Genomic DNA, 20,213 nt, shown 5'->3' on the forward strand with positions numbered 1-20,213 from the left:
GTCAGAAGCACTGAGAACCACCGCAAAGTCCCTGTGGCTGGAAAGCACTGCTCTAGCCACAGGCGGCAGGCAGCTCGTATGGTTAAGTATGGTTAAGTGCAAAGTAAAATCCTTCAGCATTCATAGTGGGGAACAATGACAGTACACCTGGCTTCACCCACTTCTGTGTAACATGCCACAAGGTATAGGGATGCATTCCAAAAACTGTGCCTCCTCTTCCTTCTCCTTTTTAACCTAAGCACCATCACATTTTGTTGTTTGCTTATTTTTAGATTTAAATGTCATTGGGGTTTATTTACTAAAAGCAAATTCACTCTGTCCTACAAGTGCACTTTAAAGTGCAGTCGCTGTAGATCTGAGGGGGACATGCAAAGAAAATAAAAACCAGCATTTTTGATTGCACATGATTGGATGATAGAAATCAGTAGAGCTTCTCCTCATTTCAGATCTTCCCCTAAGATTAATGCACTTGGAGGTGCACAGTGTATTTGCCTTTAGTAAATCAACCCTATTGTCAATTATCAAGAAGTCATTAAATTTTTTGAAACTTTTGAAAATGAATTCAATTATTTTTACCTAAACAGGTTTACCAGAAAAGGTTTTATTTTAGAATAACAAAGCAATAAAAAAAAAAAAATCTAGTTCTATTTCTAGAACATGTACCTTATTGTTCACTGTTAAACAACAAAAGTTACAGTTAGTGGTACAATCATCACAACATAAAAACTAACTAACTAACTAACACAAGTAAAAACTGACATTGTAGGTACTATCTCTTCTTCTTTTTGCCTTAAAAGGTAATTCTACCTTTACATCAAAAAATGAAAGATGAATTTTGAGCACCCTCCTCATTGAACTTATCTCCTGTGCCAATATTCTTCTGCTGCCTCCTTCTGGTGTACTATTCCATACACTGTTATGTTGGCAATGGCTAGCATGACAAATCACAGTTTCTTCTTAGCGGGGTGGATGGGTGCTGGGAATTTATCATTAACATTTTGAGGGAATGGTGGAATTACCCTTTAGAGGAAAGCTGTCTCCAAAACAAAACAACCTTCCACTGTAGACTAAGCACCAACAAAAGTCTTATCATAGTAGTTATCAATGGCTGATAACCCTTTCCCTGCTACTGCCAGGTTTATAATCTTTATACTTGCAAGTATGGGGAAACAGAAGACACTCCCTTGCCCTCCCAAAATCCAACGCCTCGTGCCTGGTGCAATTTAACAGTGAATACCTAGTAGTAAATCAACCCTATTGAAACAATACTACTACACAACAGCCCAGCCTCCTTTTCTTCTGCATGTTGGTTTTTTATTTGCACTTCCAAGTCACAGAGAGACTAAAACTTGAGGGTGCAAAATCTAGTGCAGCTATGCATAGAAACCAATCAGCTTCCAGGTTTTATTGTCAAAGCTTAATTGAACAAGCTGAAGTTAGAAGCTGATTGGCTGTCATTCACAGCTTCACCAGTGTTAGTAAATCGACCCCCCTACACAAACACTACAATCAATTGAGGGACTACTTCTGTTTTATAGATAATGTGGTAAAATGTTACAAAACGATTAGAAGATAGAACTGAAAATCCCAATGTCCCATGCAATCTGAAAGACAGATCTAATGCCTGTATTGTAAAACAAATGTATTAGGCAAACCAAATAATTATACTTCCTGCTCATCATCCAGATAAACAGGATACGTAATTGTTTTACCATCTGCACTGAGAGGGACCTCCCCTTCAACAAATTTTTTTAGAACATCTAAACTTCCACACAATTTCTTGACCTTTGAGATAACGAAGAGTGCTTCCAGGGGAACATGAATGGTGTTCCCTTGGATAAATGGCTGTGCAACGTCATTCTCCTCACTTTGTGTTTCATTTTCTAACCCGAAAGACCATTTTGAATACTTGTAGGCTTCTTTGCTGTGGTCAGTCCCACCAGTCGCTATATCTTGTTTGTTTTCTTCTTTGTTCTTGTGATCACACAGTAAGCTGTTTTTCATGCGATTGGCATGTAACAGAGCCACTTTTAGTACAGCATTTTGAAGATATTTCTCCTCTTGGAGACTAGGATATACCACATGAAATACCTTATAATGCAGAATAAAATACATTTCCTTTGTTAGTTCTCTTTAGTCATAATGTAATCCACAGTATCTCAGAACACATATACTGTAGATGTCCTCCATTAAAGACTATTTATGTTTATAACACTTTACCAATACTGCAATAATTACAAAAGAAACAGTGAACTGAGTCTAGTTATGTACTGTACACATTCAAAATGAGTTCCACCAAAAACTTCCCTGGACATATTCACAAGTCTAAAAATAGTGAAATTGATTATTTCAGATGTGAAAACCAAAAGAAAATAGGAGTCTCAGCACCTGACAGTGACGGATGAAAATTCAACCATTTTTAAAAATAAAATTGGTTGGCTGTAATCACATGCAAGTTAGGTATTTGAAATATAGCAGAGTTGGACATGCTTGCATATATTATAGTTCTACAATGTGAAGAGGCTTGGATTTGTCACATCATTATAAATACTAGAGATGCACCGAAATTTCGGTGGCTGAAACATATCAGCCGAAAATGGTGTTTTCTGGATTTTGCCGACAGAGAAAAAGGTGCCGATAATGGCACCGAAAACGCAGGTGATTTTGCCTTGTTTTTTCCGCAATTTTGCCATGATTTTTCTGTGCTTATGGTGTGTTTTTCACACGTAATGTGATTCAAAACCTGCATCAAAAATGGAACACGGGTGCGTCATTGGTGCATTTTTGTTGCATTTTCAATGCATTTCAAGGGGAGGTGGGTTTTTTTAACTGACCAAAAATGCAGCAAGCGAGATTTTAAAACTAAAGGGATGCACTTTTCTTGCGTTAAAGGTGCCGATAATGGCAGGCAATAAATTTATATTCATAAATTTATATTTTTTAAAAAGTCAAATATAATACAATTATGTAAAAAATATATAATTTTCGGTTTTGGTTTTCAGCCAAGTGCATCCTGCATTTTCGGTTTCAGTACACCTAATGAAGAAGGAAAAAAGGTAGAAGAAAGAGACACCTACAGTATATGCCCTGAATGAGTGCTCTGCCTGGCAGATCTCATTTCCCTCAAAAACTGTGGAAGATAGTTAAAAAAAAAAGTTAAAGCACACATTTAATATGTCAGTAATGTCTTCATTACCCATAATTTAAAGTAATAACAAACACACACTGTTTAATTTACACTCTGTTTGTGGATGATGGCACTGTAATTATTTAAAAAAAAATCTAAGTACCTTTTTCCTAATCAATATACAGCTGTCACATGACTCGGATCTTTCCCAGCCTGTCTGCAGGGAAACATAAGCAGGAGGAGCTTCTAGTCCTCTGCTGCTGGTCACATGGTCAAAATAAATAAAATCAGCCTTTGGAAAACAGAGTAAAAATAAATAATATCAATAACCTTTTTTACATTTTCATACAAATGTATATTTGAAATCAAATCGTAATTTTTTTTGTAATAACTTGCTGTGGGCAGATTTCTGACAGTCACAGGCTGTGTCACACACCTCCAGCCTGTTTCTTAGAATAATAGGGAGAAGAAGCCTCCATCAATCTACATGTAATATCCCACCCCATTGTGTTTAGCTGGTTAGTGGGCATGAAGCAGGAGGAAGGGAGTGGGCTGTCACTTTCCACTGTATATGCGCCCAAGGGCTGCTCAGATGTGATAGCGAGGAAATGCTCAGCATAGAAACTCACTGTGAACACTGCTCTGCAAAATCCCTGGCTGAATTGGGGACTTGGACAGAAGGGGGAGATAGAGAACAGCAGTATCCAGGTTTTTTTCAGAATACAGAAAATACATTTCATAGTGACTGAGTGAGTATGAACAACATGTAATACAGCATTTATTGATAGTTTTTTATGATGTGGGTTCGATGACACTTTAAGCCTTTTCTTAGTTTATGGAAAATAACTTTGTATCAACGCTTAATGTATACATAAACCCAAAAAGCAGAAAAGGAATCTATCAGAGCTTAGATGTGGTGATTGCATTAGTTTTCTTTATGGCTTTTTCCCCTTATTTTCATTTGGTAATCCTGCCAACAACAAATTTCCTGTCCTAGGGTGACAACACTCACTCACTGTACTGTATCTATGGAAGAGCAGTTATGTCACCATAGGCTGCTTTCCTGTTTTGTACTACCAACCTCTCCCTCTTTCTTATTTTCCGTACACAGGGAGGAGGTGTTTTGTAGTTCACAGAAGATAGCTAGGAAGACTAATAATATTTTTTGAGATTTTAGTTCAGCCCAAAAGAAGCTACAAGAACACATTATTTCTTTAAAGACCATAACGTACTTACTATACTTGAGAAAAATGTGCTCATCTTAAAGTGGTAGTAAAGTGTTCTTTTTGACTTGTACCTACAGGTTTGCCTATAATAAGGTTTATCTGTAGGCACAGTGAATTTCTCCTAAACCTGCACTGTTTAGGAGATATTCACACTGCATGCACTGGCGCATGCACCCTAAAGGGATAGCATACTTGTGCCGTTATTTCAAAGCTCTGTGCCGTGGCCGTGACTCCCCCGCACATGTGCAGGATTGACATTATCACGGCTCGGCCAATTAGACGGCAGGAGCACTCGAACCCAGAAGGAAGACCGGGTGAAGATGGAAGCCCTGTCAGCCGTGACAGCAGGCCGCTGGAGTGCTTCGCCTAATGTAAGTCTCTCATAATGTGCTAGTATGCTATGCAGGAGCTTTTTTAAAAACAAAAAAATGCTTTAAAAAAGAAAACTAGTGCAGCCACAACATTTAATGACTGGTAAGCTGCAAAATAACGGAATTTTTGTAAAATCTTACCTGTAAAATTCCTTTCTCTGAGTCCTCCGACAGTCGCCGCCTCTTCATATTCGTCACATATGGGGTATTAGACTTTGCTCCGAAGGAGTAGCTAGGCAACAGAATATGTTAACATTAAAGCTTTTAACATATCCCACCCTCAAGGGGTGGTCCCCTCAGTCAATACCCTCCTATTTCCTGCAACCATATCTCAGTTTCAGTGGAATAGCAGTAGAGTATACAACCAAACCCCAAGAGAGGGGCGGGGGCGGCGACTGTCGGAGGACTCAGAGAAAGGAATTTTACAGGTAAGATTTTACAAAAATTCCGTTTTCTCTTACGTCCTCCGACAGTCGCCGCCTCTTCATATTCGTCACATATGGGGACGTCCCAAAGCAGTGCAAACATGAGGGGTGGGAAACACATCCGCGCCGAAAGGCAACGCAGTCTCCGCATCAAAGAAAGGAACCTTACCAAAGGAAGGAAACCAGCTGGGCTACAGGAAAAAATAATTGCTCAACAGGAGCAACAACCCAGGAAAAGACAAAGAACCAGGGGATAAAAAACTTATCCCAACAGCCAGAGGTCCCCAACAAGGGACCCTAGGGAATCGCTGCACTAAGAACCTTGTGGCCAAAGGAAGCATCCGCCGATGCCTGAACATCTACTTTGTAGAATTTAGTGAAAGTGTGCACGGTCGACCAGGTCGCCGCCTTACACACCTGGGCTACAGAAGCCCCATGACAACAGGCCCAAGACGTACTCAGAGATCTAGTAGAGTGCGCCTTCACAGGCACAGGGGGAACCTTCCCCTGCAAAGCATAGGCCTGTTCAATGGTCTGCCTGATCCATTTGGCGATGGTAGAGGCCGACGCCGCCATGCCCTTCCGAGGACCCTCTGGAAGAACAAACAAGGAATCCGCCTTTCGAAAAGACTCAGTCGATTTAAGGTAAACCCTTATCGCCCGAACAACATCCAAAGAATGTAGTCTCACCTCTTTCGGATGTTTTTTTTTCCAAATATTTTATTTATTGAGAAAGGCAGTACAGTGGGAAAAACAAACAGAAATACAACCGTGATCGAAAAATACCCCAGTCAAATAGGGGAAGCATATTCCATACAAAATAAACAGTCAAGAATGGTAGTACATTAATGCAAGAGAGAACTGGAAAAACAAGTCTCCACATCCAAAAGAGGGGGCGAAACACCCCCCCCTCGGGACTCGTCCGAACTACAGTAGCTCAAGACACCCGGAGAGGGATACAAGATATCAGCAGGGTATCAACAACTCTTCCCAAACTGTCACTACCCAACCTTTTATAGAACGTTGAAAATACAAGATAAGGAAGTGCAGAGCAGGAGTTCCAAGGGAGGGGAAAGAGTGAAGGAAACAGAGGGCCGAAGGCGGAGAAAAAAAAAAAAAAAAAAAAAAAAAAAAAAAGAAAAAGGGGGGGGGAGAGGGGAGGTGGGGGATAGGTGGGGCGCCCGACACCGACTGCGTCACCCGCCAATCAAGCGCCAGCTCAATCCTCAGCTCTAAGTGCCCAGTAGGGACTTCCCCTTGTCAGTGAAGATGAAAGCGTTCCAGAATCCCCACGTCTTCTCATATCGTTCCCTTCTATTTTGTGCCGTGAGTGTGAGATCCTCCATCCGGTTGATCTCCACTAATTTACGCGTGCAATCCTGTATAGTGGGGGTTTTAGTCGACTTCCAAAGCATCGGAATGCAGGCTTTAGCAGCACAGAGCACGTGTGGGATAATTGACTGTTTACTCTTGGAGATCGGCATGGTGGACAAGTGTAAAAGATAAAACTCCGGGGTGTCGGGGAGGGTTCGCTCTGTGAGTTCTCCCAGAAGCGCCCGCACCTCCTTCCAGAAGGGTGCAATCCGAGGACATGACCAGAAGATATGCAGCATGGTCCCTACACTTTCCCCACAGCGCCAGCAAAGCTCCGACGTGTCCGGGAAGAATTTGTGTAGGAGAGAGGGGACTCTGTACCAACGGGTAAGGATTTTATAATTCAATTCCTGTAATTTCGTACAGGTCGGGGTTTTCAAAGCCAGGGTACAGATCTTTAGTCGTTGAGCCGAGGACAACTGCAGCTGGAGGTCCCGTTCCCACTTCCCCAGACTGGGTATCGCATAGTCATCTGCCGGGGTAATCAACAAACTGTAGGATTTAGAAAGAGGGCTAGGCAGCCCACCCTCCCCTACGCACAGGACTTCGAACGGCGTAAGGTCCCTCGCAAAAAGCGAAGGGTCCGACAAAGAGTGCAAAAAATGATGGAGTTGGACTGCCCGCCAGAACCCCAGGCGAAAGGGGCCCTCCTGTGCCATCAAGTCTTCCATCGAAGGCCAGCAGTCCCCCCGTAGAAAGTGAGAAGCCCGGGTTACACCCCGCGCCTCCAATCCGCGAAGAACCGGATCTAGGATTCCGGGCTCAAATGCCGGATTCCCGATGATGGGATAAAGCGGGGAAGATGGCGCTTTCGGATGTTTAGGCTTCGCGCACAGCGAAGGCAAGACAATATCCTCATTAAGATGGAATTCCGAAACTCGCTTCGGAAGAAAAGAAGGATTAGGTCGCAAGACCACCTTATCCAAATGAACAACCAGATACGGAGACTTGCAGGACAAAGCCGCCAGCTCCGACACTCTGCGAGCTTAAGTGATCGCAACCAAAAAGGCGACCTTTTTGGACAACATAGACAACGAGATCTCCCTGATCTGTTCAAAAGGAGCACGTTGTAACACAGATAAAACGAGATTCAAGTCCCAAGGGGGCAAAGGATCCCTCCTAGGAGGAACCAGATGCCGCACTCCCTGAACAAAAGTGCCAACCAAGGAGTTGGAAGCCACGGGACGTTGAAACAGAATGGCCAGCGCAGACACCTGACCCTTTATCGTAGCCAGCGCCAAACGCTGATCGACACCTGTTTGAAGGAAGGACAGCACTCGGGAAACCGAGTACGTGCGGGGTGAAAACCCCCTGGACTCACACCAGGCAAAATAGGCCAAGTACGGTAGTAAACCTTCCCCGAGGAAGACTTCCTCGCGTTGATCAAGGTATGAACGACCTCTGGAGAGAGACCCTTCTCCTTCAGGACCTCGGTCTCAACAGCCAGGCCGTCAAAGCCAGCGACTGTAAAGCAGGATGGTATATCGGCCCTTGAGACAGGAGATCGTCTCGAAGAGGTAGACGCCACGGGGCGTCGACCGCCAGATTCACGAGGTCTGCGTACCAGGACCGGCGAGGCCAGTCCGGCGCCACAAGAATCACCATGCTGCGTTCCGATTGTAACCTGCGAAGGAACCTGGACAGCAACTGAATCGGTGGAAAAGCGTACATCAGCTTGTACTGATGCCACGGGGCCACCAACGCGTCCGACGCGTCTGCCCGAGGGTCGCGCGTCCTTGCCACGAACCTCCTCACCTTGTTGTTGAGACGAGATGCGAACAGGTCCACATCTGGAAGACCCCACTTCGCGCACAACATCTGGAAGACAGCCGGGTGGAGAGACCATTCCCCCTGATCCAGGGTCTGGCGACTCAGATAGTCCTCCTGCCAGTTCTCCACCCCCGGAATGTGCACCGCCGTTATCGCCGGGACATGAGTCTCGGCCCAAGTCAGAATGTCGGCCACTTCTCGAGCCGCTCGGGCACTCCTGGTGCCCCCTTGGTGGTTGATGTAGGCCACCGCCGTGGCATTGTCCGTCTGCACCCGAACCGGGCAGCCCTGCAGCCGGTCCGTCCAGCGATGAAGATTTATCGCACGTAATTCCAGAATGTTGATCGGAAGGGAGGACTCCCCCTCCGACCAAGTTCCCTGGGCGGACAGAACGCCCAGAACACCACCCCAGCCCGACAGGCTGGCATCCGTGGTGATCACCGTCCACGAGATAGGATGAAACGACTTGCCCCCGGACACCATCGGGGACTGGAGCCACCACAGAAGGTCTCTTCTGGTGCGATGGCTCAACAAGATTTGAAGATCCAGAGATTGAGGTCGCCCGTCCCACACGGACAGGATCTCCGCTTGGAGACCCCGCGTGTGAAACTGGGCGAAGGGAATCGCCTCGAAGGCCGAGACCATCAATCCCAGACATCTCATGCCCGTCCGCAGAGACGAGAGCGGAACGTCCCGGAGGGACCTGACTTCCTCCTGGAGAGTTCTGAGTTTGTCTTCCGGCAGGAAGACCTTCGCCTGCACCGAGTCCAGGATCATTCCCAGGTAGGGAAGACGAACCGAAGGACTCAGTGTCGACTTTGGAAAATTTATCGTCCAACCAAACTCCTGTAGAGTTTGCATCGTGACAGACAGGTCCTCCTCCATACCCTGGCTGGTCGCAGACCGAACCAGAATGTCGTCCAGATACCCCAGGACAGAAATGCCCTGGGCTCTCAATAATGCCAGAATCGGTGCAAGCACCTTGGTGAAAACCCGCGGAGCCGAGGCGAGACCAAAAGGCAACGCCACGAACTGGTAGTGATCCTCCGCAATGGCGAATCGAAGGTACCGCTGGTGCCCCTCGAAAATGGGGATGTGAAGATACGCATCTTTCAAATCGATGGAGGCCATGAATTCCCCCGGAACCAGGGCAGCCCCCACCGACTGCAGGGATTCCATGCGGAACTTGCGAACCCGCACAGAGCGGTTCAGAGCCTTCAAGTCCAGAATTGGACGAACCTTGCCCTCCTTCCTGGGCACGGTGAACAGATTGGAATAAAACCCCCGAAATCTGTCCCGATGAGGCACCGGAACCACCACTCCCTGATCCCTCAGGTCCCGCACCGCCAGGTGCAGGTCCCGTAAACGCTCCGGAGACAGCTGAAGATTTGAGGGAAAAAATCTGCTCTCCGGCCAAGAGAGAAACTCGATCTTGTAACCAGATCGAACGATCTCCTGAACCCATCTGTCCCGCACGTGGGCCAACCAGGGTTGAAGAAAACCGAGCAAGCGTCCCCCCACCCCAAAACTGGGTGAGGGCGCCCCTTCAGGCCGCACTGTTATGGGCTGCGGATCCGGACTGACCGGACTTCTGTTTCCCAGACCAGGGCTTCTTTTGAGAGCCTTGACCTTTGAACGGTTTGCCCTTGTAGTGCGACCGAAAGGCACGAAAGGACCCCTGAGGGGGCCGAAAATTAGCATGCTTCTTCCCAGAAGCCCCTTTAGCCTTGGGGAAATGGGGCAAGAGAGTGCTCTTACCTCCGGTGATCCCCTTAATCAACACATCCAAGGACTCCCCAAAAAGGTGAGACCCATCATAAGGCAGATTGGCTAAGGTCTTACGTGAAGATTGGTCCACCGACCAACATTTCAACCAAACCAGGTGGCGAGACAACACCGCCACGCTGTGCACACGCGCAGCCAACGGGACTAAGTCCAAGTCCGCATCACACAGATACATGACACCCTGGTGGATTTGATCCACCATATCCAGGGTCGCCGGCGAGGCCGAATCGGCCACTAGGACGCGCCTAAGCATCTGCGTCCAACTTGCGACAGCCTGGGCCGCCATGAGAGAGGCAAACAGAGCCTTAAGCATAGAACCCGTAATAGAGTAAGTATGACGGGCAAGAGACTCCAATCTCCTATCCGTGGCATCACGGAACACCGGGGAATCCTCTGCAGGAATCGCAGTAGATTTGTTTAAAACCGCAATTGCGTGATCCACCGGGGGTGGCACACACCACCGTTCATCAGTGGAGGGTGAGAAAGGATAACGCAGCTTGAACCTACTTGGCACAGCAAAAGGTTTGCGCAGATTGCGCCATTGTTCCTTAACAGCGCGCTGAAAATCATCATTGCAGGGAAAAACCTGCGGCGTCCTGCGTTTTCTCTGCGTCCCATAAGCCGCCAAGGCAGCGGGGGGACACACTTCATCCTGCAAACGCAGCGTTTGTTTTATGGAAGCAATCAATTCATCCATGATTGCAAGCTCTTCAGGCGAGCCAGGGGGAGAATTATCCACCCCTTCAACTTCAGCCTCCACCTCGGACCCCACTAGATCCAGGGAGGAGCGGGACCCCGATAAGGAGACCCCCGCCATAACAGCCCCATCACCCTCACCCTCAGACTCAGAGGAAAGAGAAACTCTGGGTCTCTTGGTAGAATGAGCAGCCACCAGCATCTGCACCTGAGCAGCAAGGCCAGCCACAACAGTGGCCAAATCCCCCCCTGGGGGGGAAACAGCGGTCCCCTGGCTATCCACCAAGGCGGTAGGAAATTTGCCCTCCTGAGAATCCATTGCCCCAATATCAAAATGCCGGATAATAAAGGGTTAACTGCCCCTTTAACAAGCGCGGCGAGCGCAGCCCACCGCACCACACACAAGCACAATGAGACCCCCACAGGGACAATAAAACTGACGCAGGCAATGGATAAGAAGGATATAACCTGAGGAGACCCTCGCCGCTGCTGCTGCCTCGATCGGTGTACCCAGGAGAAGAGGAAGTGATGGGACCAGGGCGCTCTATTAAAGCCTATGGGAGGCTACAAGAAAATGGCCGCCATGCATGTAGAACATGCGGCCGGAGCGAGTGTAGGCAAAATGGCGCCGAAACCGCCGCTCCACAGTACAGTAATGCACACATATAGCCATATATAAAAAAAACATGGCAGATCGCCGCAGCGATCGCTGTATAGTGCCCAAACATGCCACAAAACATGCCCCACAGCACACAGCTTCTCACACTGACAAAGCTGACACACATAGTGTCACACAGCCCCCCCCCCCCCCCCTTGCAGCCTACAGCATGCAGCCGAGAGATAGGGAGACAAACAGTGAGAACAGAGGCAGGTTACACAGTCCCAGACTGACACCCCCCCAGACAGACAGGTCCCCACATAGATACACTTACCTCACAATGGCGTGGGGGACCCGCACAGGCGAACAAGCCGCTGCACATGAGGCAGGGAGAGTCGCATACAAGACGCACAAAACGGGGGTTAAGAAACCGCACAGCGTCCAGTGAGGTAGCCACCTCACCAATCATCCCTGCACCGAACAGGGATGGGTCGTTCACTGTGCCAGGAGCGTTACCTGGCTGAACGCTCGATGGCAGGCTGGGAAGCCACTGACCCACGACCTGCGACCAGGGGGGATCAGCCCGAGACCCAGCCCGCATGATCCTCTTCATCAGAAGAACTAACTAATGCTGACAAAAAGAACAGCTAAGTAAAGGTAGAGAGAAAACTCAAACAAAAAATCAAAAAAGAAGAAAGAGTCTGGGGCACAAAGCCCCAGCACAGAGAGAGCCAGCCACTCCTGACAAGCTAGACATTGAAACTGAGATATGGTTGCAGGAAGTAGGAGGGTATTGACTGAGGGGACCACCCCTTGAGGGTGGGATATGTTAAAAGCTTTAATGTTAACATATTCTGTTGCCTAGCTACTCCTTCGGAGCAAAGTCTAATACCCCATATGTGACGAATATGAAGAGGCGGCGACTGTCGGAGGACGTAAGAGAAATTAAATTTTTGTTTGTGGGTTCAGATAATCTTAAATTTTTTATAAACATATATCCAGGTCAAGAGACACCAGAACAGTCTTTGTGCATGAAGTATAAATACTTACTGTTTTGTAAATGCTCTTGTATTGCTTTTTAATATTCATCGATTCTTCACTTTCAGTGTAGTTCTTAGTAAATACAGCAATCTGAGAGCAAAAGCCTACATTTTCATGTTCTGGTGGTGGTTTTCCAACCCCACTGAATTCTACTGTATAATTATAGTTTTTGGCAACTTTGAGAGCCCTGGATTTAAAATAGGAAATGGTAGTGACTGATGACTATAGTTCACTTAAAAGGTCAATTAAATGATAATATAAAAACACTACCTTCCAGAATGAGCTTATACATTTTAAGATAACTAAGTCATTTTTTTTTTTTAAATGTTGAGATAACATACAGTACAAACAAATGGAAGACAAGAACATGCTACAGATCAAAATGTCATAGCGTTGATCTAAATCTACAATTCGTTTATGCCTTCATACTTTATGCATTACCCCAACACAATAGTGTGCAAGGGCCCTAAAAGAACCAGATCACAGTGTTAAAAATTAAACACTTTGCTACCTTTTTCCTATACAGCCTAATCATTAGCAGACTCCTACAGAGCTGTCATTTCATTACATTAAAAATAGTGAAGAGAAGTTAGCTGTAACTCCATTGGAATGGTAGTGTGAGCTGCCAGGCCAGAGATTGCACTGCCTCTGTAAGCCACAGCAGAAACCAGGGGGTAGGGAGGTATTGTGAACTGATGGAGCCAGAAATTAGAATTACAACCAATAAAAGAATCCTCAAGGTTGTTCTCACAAATCTCATCTATACATACAGTGAGGAAAATAATTATTGGATCCCCTGCAGATTTTGTAAGTTTTCCCAATTACAAATAAATGAAGGGTCTATGATTTTTATCATAGGTGTATTTTAAATGATATAAACAAAATATCAGCCAAAAATCCAGAAAACACACATAAAACAAATGCTATAAATTAAGTTGTAGTTCAGTGAGTAAAATAAGTATTTGATCCCCAAGCAAAACATAATTTAGTACTTGATGGAGAAACCCTTGTTGGCGAACACAGAGGCAAGATGTTTCTTGTAGTTGGTTGGTTGGTTTGCACACATTGCAGGAGGGATTTTGGTCCACTCTTCTTTACAGATATTCTCTAAATTCTTTATGTCTCTTGGCAACTCGAAGTTTCAGCTCCCTCCATACATTTTCTATAGGATTAAGGTCTGGAGACTGACTAGGCCACTCTATGACCTTAACCCCTTCATGCCTAAACCTTTCTGACATTTGTTGCCTACAAGTTAAAATCTGTTTTTTGCAAGAAAAATTACTTAGAACCCCCAAACATTATATACATTTTTTAGCAGAAACCCTAGAGAATAAAATGGCGATTGTTGCAATATTTTATGTCACACATTATTTGTGCAGCGGTCTTTCAAATGCAATTTTTTGGGAAAAAATACATTTTCATAAATTAAAAAAACAAGAAAAGTTAGCCCAATTTTTTGTGTAATGTGAAACATGATGTTACACCGAGTAAATAGATAGCTAACATTTCATGCTTTAAAATTGCACACACTGGTGGAATGGCAAAAAATTATGGTACTTAAAAATCTCCATAGGCGATGCTTAAATTTTTTTTTACAGGATTCCAGTTTAGAGTGACAGAGGAGATCTAGTAATGTAAGGTGAAAGATGATGCTAGAATTATTGCTCTCGCTATAATGATCACGGCGATACCTCACATGTGTGGTTTGAACACGGTTTACATTTGCGGTCGCGACTTAGGTATGTGTTTACTTCTGCGTTTTTTCTTATACTGTCCTTTTGAAAAATAATTTTCTGATAACTTTTATTGCTGTCAGAAGGAATGTAAACATCCCTTGTGACAGTAATAGGCAGTGACAGGCACTCTTTATGGAGGGATCTGGGATCTTTAGGACCCCAAATCCCTCATTTGCACTTAAAAGCATTCAAGACGCCAATGTTGGCTGTTTTGAATGCTGTTGTTTTTTTTAAATTTGGCGCCTTTAAGTCTTTTGTAAACCGGAACTGATGTCATGACATCGCTTCCGGGTTACTAGATCCGAGACCCGATCAAAGCCGATTCTGGCTTCTTTTAGGTCTCCGGCCAGCCGGCGGACATTCCGGCTGGTCGCTCGGCCTCCCAGTGGAATGGGAGAGCCTAGACGAGCCGCGGAAGGAGGCGGGAGGGGATGTCCCCTCTAGCTGCTTGGAAAAACAGACGAGTGGCTTCTTAGCCGCATCGGTTGTTATCCCAAGAAATCCAACCGCAGGTTCTAAAAAACGGTACTGGGTTGCAGGCATCACCCCAGTACAACCACTTCTAGCTGAGGCCGCATATTTGCGTGTGGTCAGTGAGAAGGAGTTATAGTGCTTCTTCTTGAGCCACTCCTTTGTTGCTTCGGCGGTATGTTTTGGGTCACTGTCATGTTGAAAGACCCATCTACGACCCATCTTCAGTGTTCGGCTGAGGGAAGAAGGTTCTCATCCAAGATTTTACAATAAATGGCCCCTTTCATTAGCCCCTCAATGCAGCAAAGTCGGCCTGTACCTTTAGCATAGAAGTAACCCCAAAGCATCATGTTTCCACCTCCATGCTTGACTGTAGGGATGATGTTCTTATGGTCATAGTCAGAATTTTTCTTCCTCCAAACACGACGAGTCCAGTTAATGCCAAAGAGCTCAATTTTGGTCTCATCTCATTTAGAGAATATATGTAAAGAAGAATGGATCAAAATCCCTCCTGAGAGGTGTGCAAACCTGGTCACCAACTACAAGTAACGTCTTACCCCTGTGCTTGCCAACAAGAGTTTCTCCACTAAGTACTAAGTCGTGTTTTGCTTGGGGATCAAATACTTATTTTACTCACTAAACTGCAACTCAATTTATATAATTTTTATCATGTTTTTTTTCTGGATTTTTAGTTGATATTCTGTCTCTATCATTTACAATACACCTATCATAAAAAATATAGACCCTTCATTACTTTGTAAGTGGGCAATCTGCCAAAATCTGCAGGGGATCAAATAATTTTTCCCCCCAATGTATCCATAAATATCAATACAGAAATAGGGGGAGTTGCCAATTCAACAGAACTCACCTCCAGAATACCTCCATAAAAAATCCTAACTTTGACTGCTGAACCCATGACACACCAAGACAGATATAAATCACCTAATAAAACATCAAAGCTTTAATAAATAAACCACAATAAAAAAATCCACACAAGGTTAAAATATTAGCCAAGAATATACAAAATACATATACATGGCCAATACTGGTATAACTGTGTGCCCTTTAAATGGATCAAATATAGCTAAGGCTTACAGATTTAGCACAAGTTAAAAGTTCACAATATATGAAACGTAAAGTCCATAAAAAATAAATGACATACAGTACATAAACATTGATTTTCTTATCAGTAAGTGGACTCTCCAACCAAAAATAACACATCACCAAATGCCATAAAGAATGACGAGAAACAGATATATCACTCTAGAATGCATGCAGTGATATTAGAAAATATTCCCAGATATAGGTGATGTATGAATCTAACTGCACCAAAGTCCACTAAAGATAAGCCATTAAGAGTAAGCCATCAATAGTAATTTGATGTAATATGAAGCAAAGGCAGAGGTGAGAGCATAAAAATACTTAGCATTTCATCGCATTCAAAGTAGGTACACAAGTGGCTGCCAGTGTGCTTAAATGTCAGGAAGGCATGACTGGTTTGGCTGGTAAAAAAACAGCTGTATCAGAGACTGCACTTACCTGCCACACATGGCTTAATTAAATATGGACCTAAAGGGGAAGAGGGAGACACCGTCCTGCCCACACGGGGGCAGGAACTGCGGACAAGGCGTTATACCACAGAACGAAAATTACACTAATGATCCATCACGCATGCTGGAAGTAGCGTCACTGTGCACCATGTTGTTTATATATGTAGTAATAATTTTGGGCATTATTATACAAGGGACACATCAAAATGTATAATTATTATTATCTATCCATAGCATAGGCAAAATAGGCGAATGTCCAACAAACTACTGCATCTTTGTTTGTCCGAAAAATATACAAAAACACAAAGATACTATATATATGTACTACAAAACGATGCAAAAAATATTGCAACAATATATATACAAAAATATACAGAAACAGAAAAAAAAATCTATTCTATCTCCAACAATGGCTATGATTTACGCCAGATGGATTGGTAGCATTCAACTCTCAAATCCACCTGGCCTCCCTCTGTAGAATTATTTGATCAAGGTCCCCCCCCCCCCCCCCCCAAGGATGAGGGTCCACCTGTTCTAGGACCCAACATTGAGACCCCGTTCAGACAGGGGCGACGCGACTTGCTGGGGCGACTCGGCGCGACATGCACGGACTTCATATCATTGAAGTCAATGCAAGTCGCCTCCAGGTCGCCCCAAAGTAGTACAGGACCCTTTTTCTAAGTCGGAGCGACTTGTGTCGCTCCTATTAGAATGGGTCCTGTACTATTCAATGGCGAGCGACCCACCGCGACTTGTCAGGCGACCAAGTCGCCTGACAAGTCGCGCTAGTGTGAATGGGGTCTTAGGGCAAGACATGTCTGTTATTTTCAAAACAAAAATGACGTGTCACAGGAGACATAAGATTGTATGCAAATATATCATATATGTGTTCCTGCAGGCCCTTCCAAACTGTCCTAACTGTTTTGCCTATGTAAACAATTCCACAGGTGCAGACCAGCACATAGACCACCCCAGAGGAACCACAGTCTACATGCAGTCTGCACCTGAGGAGTCTTTCAGTCTAAAGCCTGAGGGTGGATCCCATCAACATGAAACTACACAGATCACATGCGTTTCTTCTGTACATGCCAGGAGGAAAACCATCTGAAGTATTTTTAAATCTCCAAGTCACATTACTCTGAGTCAATAAATCCCATAATGAATGAGCTTTTCTGAAACAATATTGAGGATACCTTGGAGTAAACTTTTTTTTACAGATTCTTCATTTGCTAACAAGTGCCAATGTTTGGCACAAATCTCTCTAATTCTCCTAGATAAGTTATTGTATTGTAAGCTAATTCTAGAAGGAATTTCAGTAGATTCCTCCATACCTTTCGTCCTATAGGGGAGATCGATATAACCAGGTCTTTTTTGTATCCATGTTAAGCAATGGGTTTTCTTAACAAAATTTTCACTGTCCCATCCAGTTTCAGCTGAATTGTCAAATCCAAAAATGTGATCATATGTGCATCAGATGAGGAGGTGAACTTAAGATTGTAATTACTGTCACCCAAACTAGTTACAAATGCCAGTGTTTCCTCATGTGTGCCTGTCCATAGAATGGGGACGTCGTTGATGCACCTGTACCACGCTAATATCTTGGACAGGTTCACCAACGATGCCACCCACTGTAAAAAAGCTAATTTTCCCCATCACCAAGGAACACATTGGCAAAGGCCAGAGAACACTTGGTGTCCATCAAAGGTACATTTGTTATGCGTAAAAAGAAATTCAAATAGTTGTAAAAAAAAAAAAAGACACTGTGTGGTCTCCTATGTGTAGCCCTAGCCATTAGTGTCTTACGAACACTGTATTACTTTCTGATGTGGGATTGAAGAGTATAAACCCTCAATATCTAAGGCTAAAACTAACGTATGCTTAGATAAGTGTGTTGTATCTCTTACATAACATAACAGCAAAGATTTAACACAAATGGTTGCAAAGGTCTTATCTGTATATTCACTCACTCTTTTCATAAGTGATCCATACCCTAAAATTATGGACCTCCCAGGGAGGTCATGTTTACGCTTGTGAATCTTTGGTAAAGCATAGAATATAGGCACCTGCGAATTATGTACCTTTAGAAAATGTACTGTATCTTTGTCAATTATCTATTCGTTACAAGCCTTATTTATAATCTCAAATAAAATTTGTTGTCTTCCTAAATTTCTAAATTTGGGATTCGCCTATATAATTCCTGGTTGTCCAAAAATTTAGAACACATTGAAATGTATTGTCTTTTATCTAAAATCACAATATTTCCTCCTTTGTCTGCGGGTTTGATTCCAATATTGGGATTCGTTTTCAAGTCCAATGACAACCTCTCCTCCTTACTTAGATTATCTGATGGAATATACAGTAAATATATAATATAATGTACCACCTTGGAATTTTTATACAGCACAATTATTATGGAAGATTATTATTAGCCATCATCTTTAAATTCTATGGACTGTTTTCTGTTATCAGAGCGATGGTGGTTGTAATGTGTTAATTATTGGTTGGAAAGTCCACTTACTGATAAGAAAATCATTATTTATCTATGACCTTTATTTTCTATGGTCTTTATGTTTCAGATTTTGTTGATTTTTAATGAAATCTTTAAGCCTTAGATATATTTGATCCATTTGAGGGGCGCACAGTTATACCAGTATTAAATGTGCACGTGCAATTTGTATACCCTTGGCCACGATTTTAACCTTCTTTTGGTTATTTTATTGTTGTTAAAAAAATGTGAATTTTAAAATTGAAATGTTTTATTATATGATTTATATCCATCTTGGTTTGTCACATAATAAATAATTTTCAACATATGATAGGGGTTCAGCAGTCACAGCTGGGACTTTTTTTATGGAGGTACTGCATTTCCCATTGCAACACAAATTCACCTGCTGCAGGGAACACTCTGAATGTACTTCCTGCTGTGTATTGCTGTTGTAGATGGAGCAGATCTGCTTTTAAATTCTAACACTACGGAGTACGTGTAGTACAAACACAATTGGCACCATTTTGGTTTATCCCAAAAAAATATACACTACCTACAGAGCGGACATGGCATTTTGTGAAAGTATTCTAATCTGCAACAATATTTTCAGACACCAGCAATCAGCTCCCAGCACAGGAAGTCTATCATCACTAATAACTTGGGGGTTGCTTTACTAAATCGACTGTGTACTTTTGCAAGTGCCATTGCTCCAGAGCTTAGCAAGTGAGGGAGAGCTCTGCTGACTTACATCATCCAATCATGTCCAAGCATAATGCTGTTTTTTTATTTATTTTCTTTGCATGTGATTGGACATTCTTTGTAAAGTGAAACTTTAGCTTTGTATTGTAGAGTGCTGCGGTGTGGGTCCATTGGAACCAAATGTGCATTTACACTGGGTTGCCTGATTGTACACAGGCTTCTTAAAATTATTACAACTGGGATTGTCCAAAGATAGCCCCCAACAAGGGATGGGCAGCACAGCAAACAATGCCAACAGGCTTACTTTACAACAGGATGAGAAGGGCTCAAAAGACACAGAAAGCAGCTTATAGCATCTTACACCTGAAACAAGCATCGGAGAAGGGTTGAAAATACATCTGGTAGAACTTAACAATTGTGTAAACAGAAAACCAGGTGGCTGCCTTGCAAATCTGAGAAGCAGATGCCCGATTCTAAAAAGCCCATGAAGCACTGACAGATTTGAGCTCCAGAATGTTGAAGTCAAGCTTCCTCAAGGTTCAAGTCCCCTACACTGACAGGCTACTCAGGACTTCTCTCCAGCCCAACAGACTGGTATCCCTCATAACTTCCTATGACTGTGAAGAAAAGGCTTTCCTAACTTCAGCACCGGGTTGGAAATCCACCACATCAGAGAGAGTCTGGCCTTGGGGTTCTAATGCACAGGGAGGTTCAAGAGTTGAGTCTGTATGTCTGACATGGCCAAAATGGAAAGTTGCAATAACGTGAAACATGGTGTAAGGCGTTGCCTTGAAGGAAGTCATCATTATAGTCAAGTTCTTCATGCCAGCATGAATAAAGGGCGTCCTCTGAACCCGGA

At 44.0% G+C, this 20,213-nt stretch overlaps 1 protein-coding gene across 2 annotated transcripts in view; it reads right to left on the reverse strand.

The window, feature by feature from the left end:
• Window positions 1-1,503: 1,503 nt before the first annotated feature.
• HENMT1 (HEN methyltransferase 1) overlaps window positions 1,504-20,213 on the reverse strand; it is a 57,233-nt gene continuing 38,523 nt past the window's right edge. For both annotated transcript variants that reach the window (XM_082266463.1, XM_082266462.1), the window contains 2 exons: window positions 12,423-12,600; window positions 1,504-2,091 (listed from right to left, as the gene is read on the reverse strand). In XM_082266463.1, coding sequence (XP_082122589.1) covers window positions 1,663-2,091; window positions 12,423-12,600 — 607 coding nt within the window. In that variant the 3' untranslated portion in view covers window positions 1,504-1,662. The remainder of the gene's footprint in view (window positions 2,092-12,422; window positions 12,601-20,213) is intronic.

Source organism: Pelophylax lessonae (assembly GCF_965119305.1).
Source record: "Pelophylax lessonae genome assembly, chromosome: 8".
In the NCBI taxonomy this organism is placed as follows: Eukaryota; Metazoa; Chordata; class Amphibia; order Anura; family Ranidae; genus Pelophylax; species Pelophylax lessonae.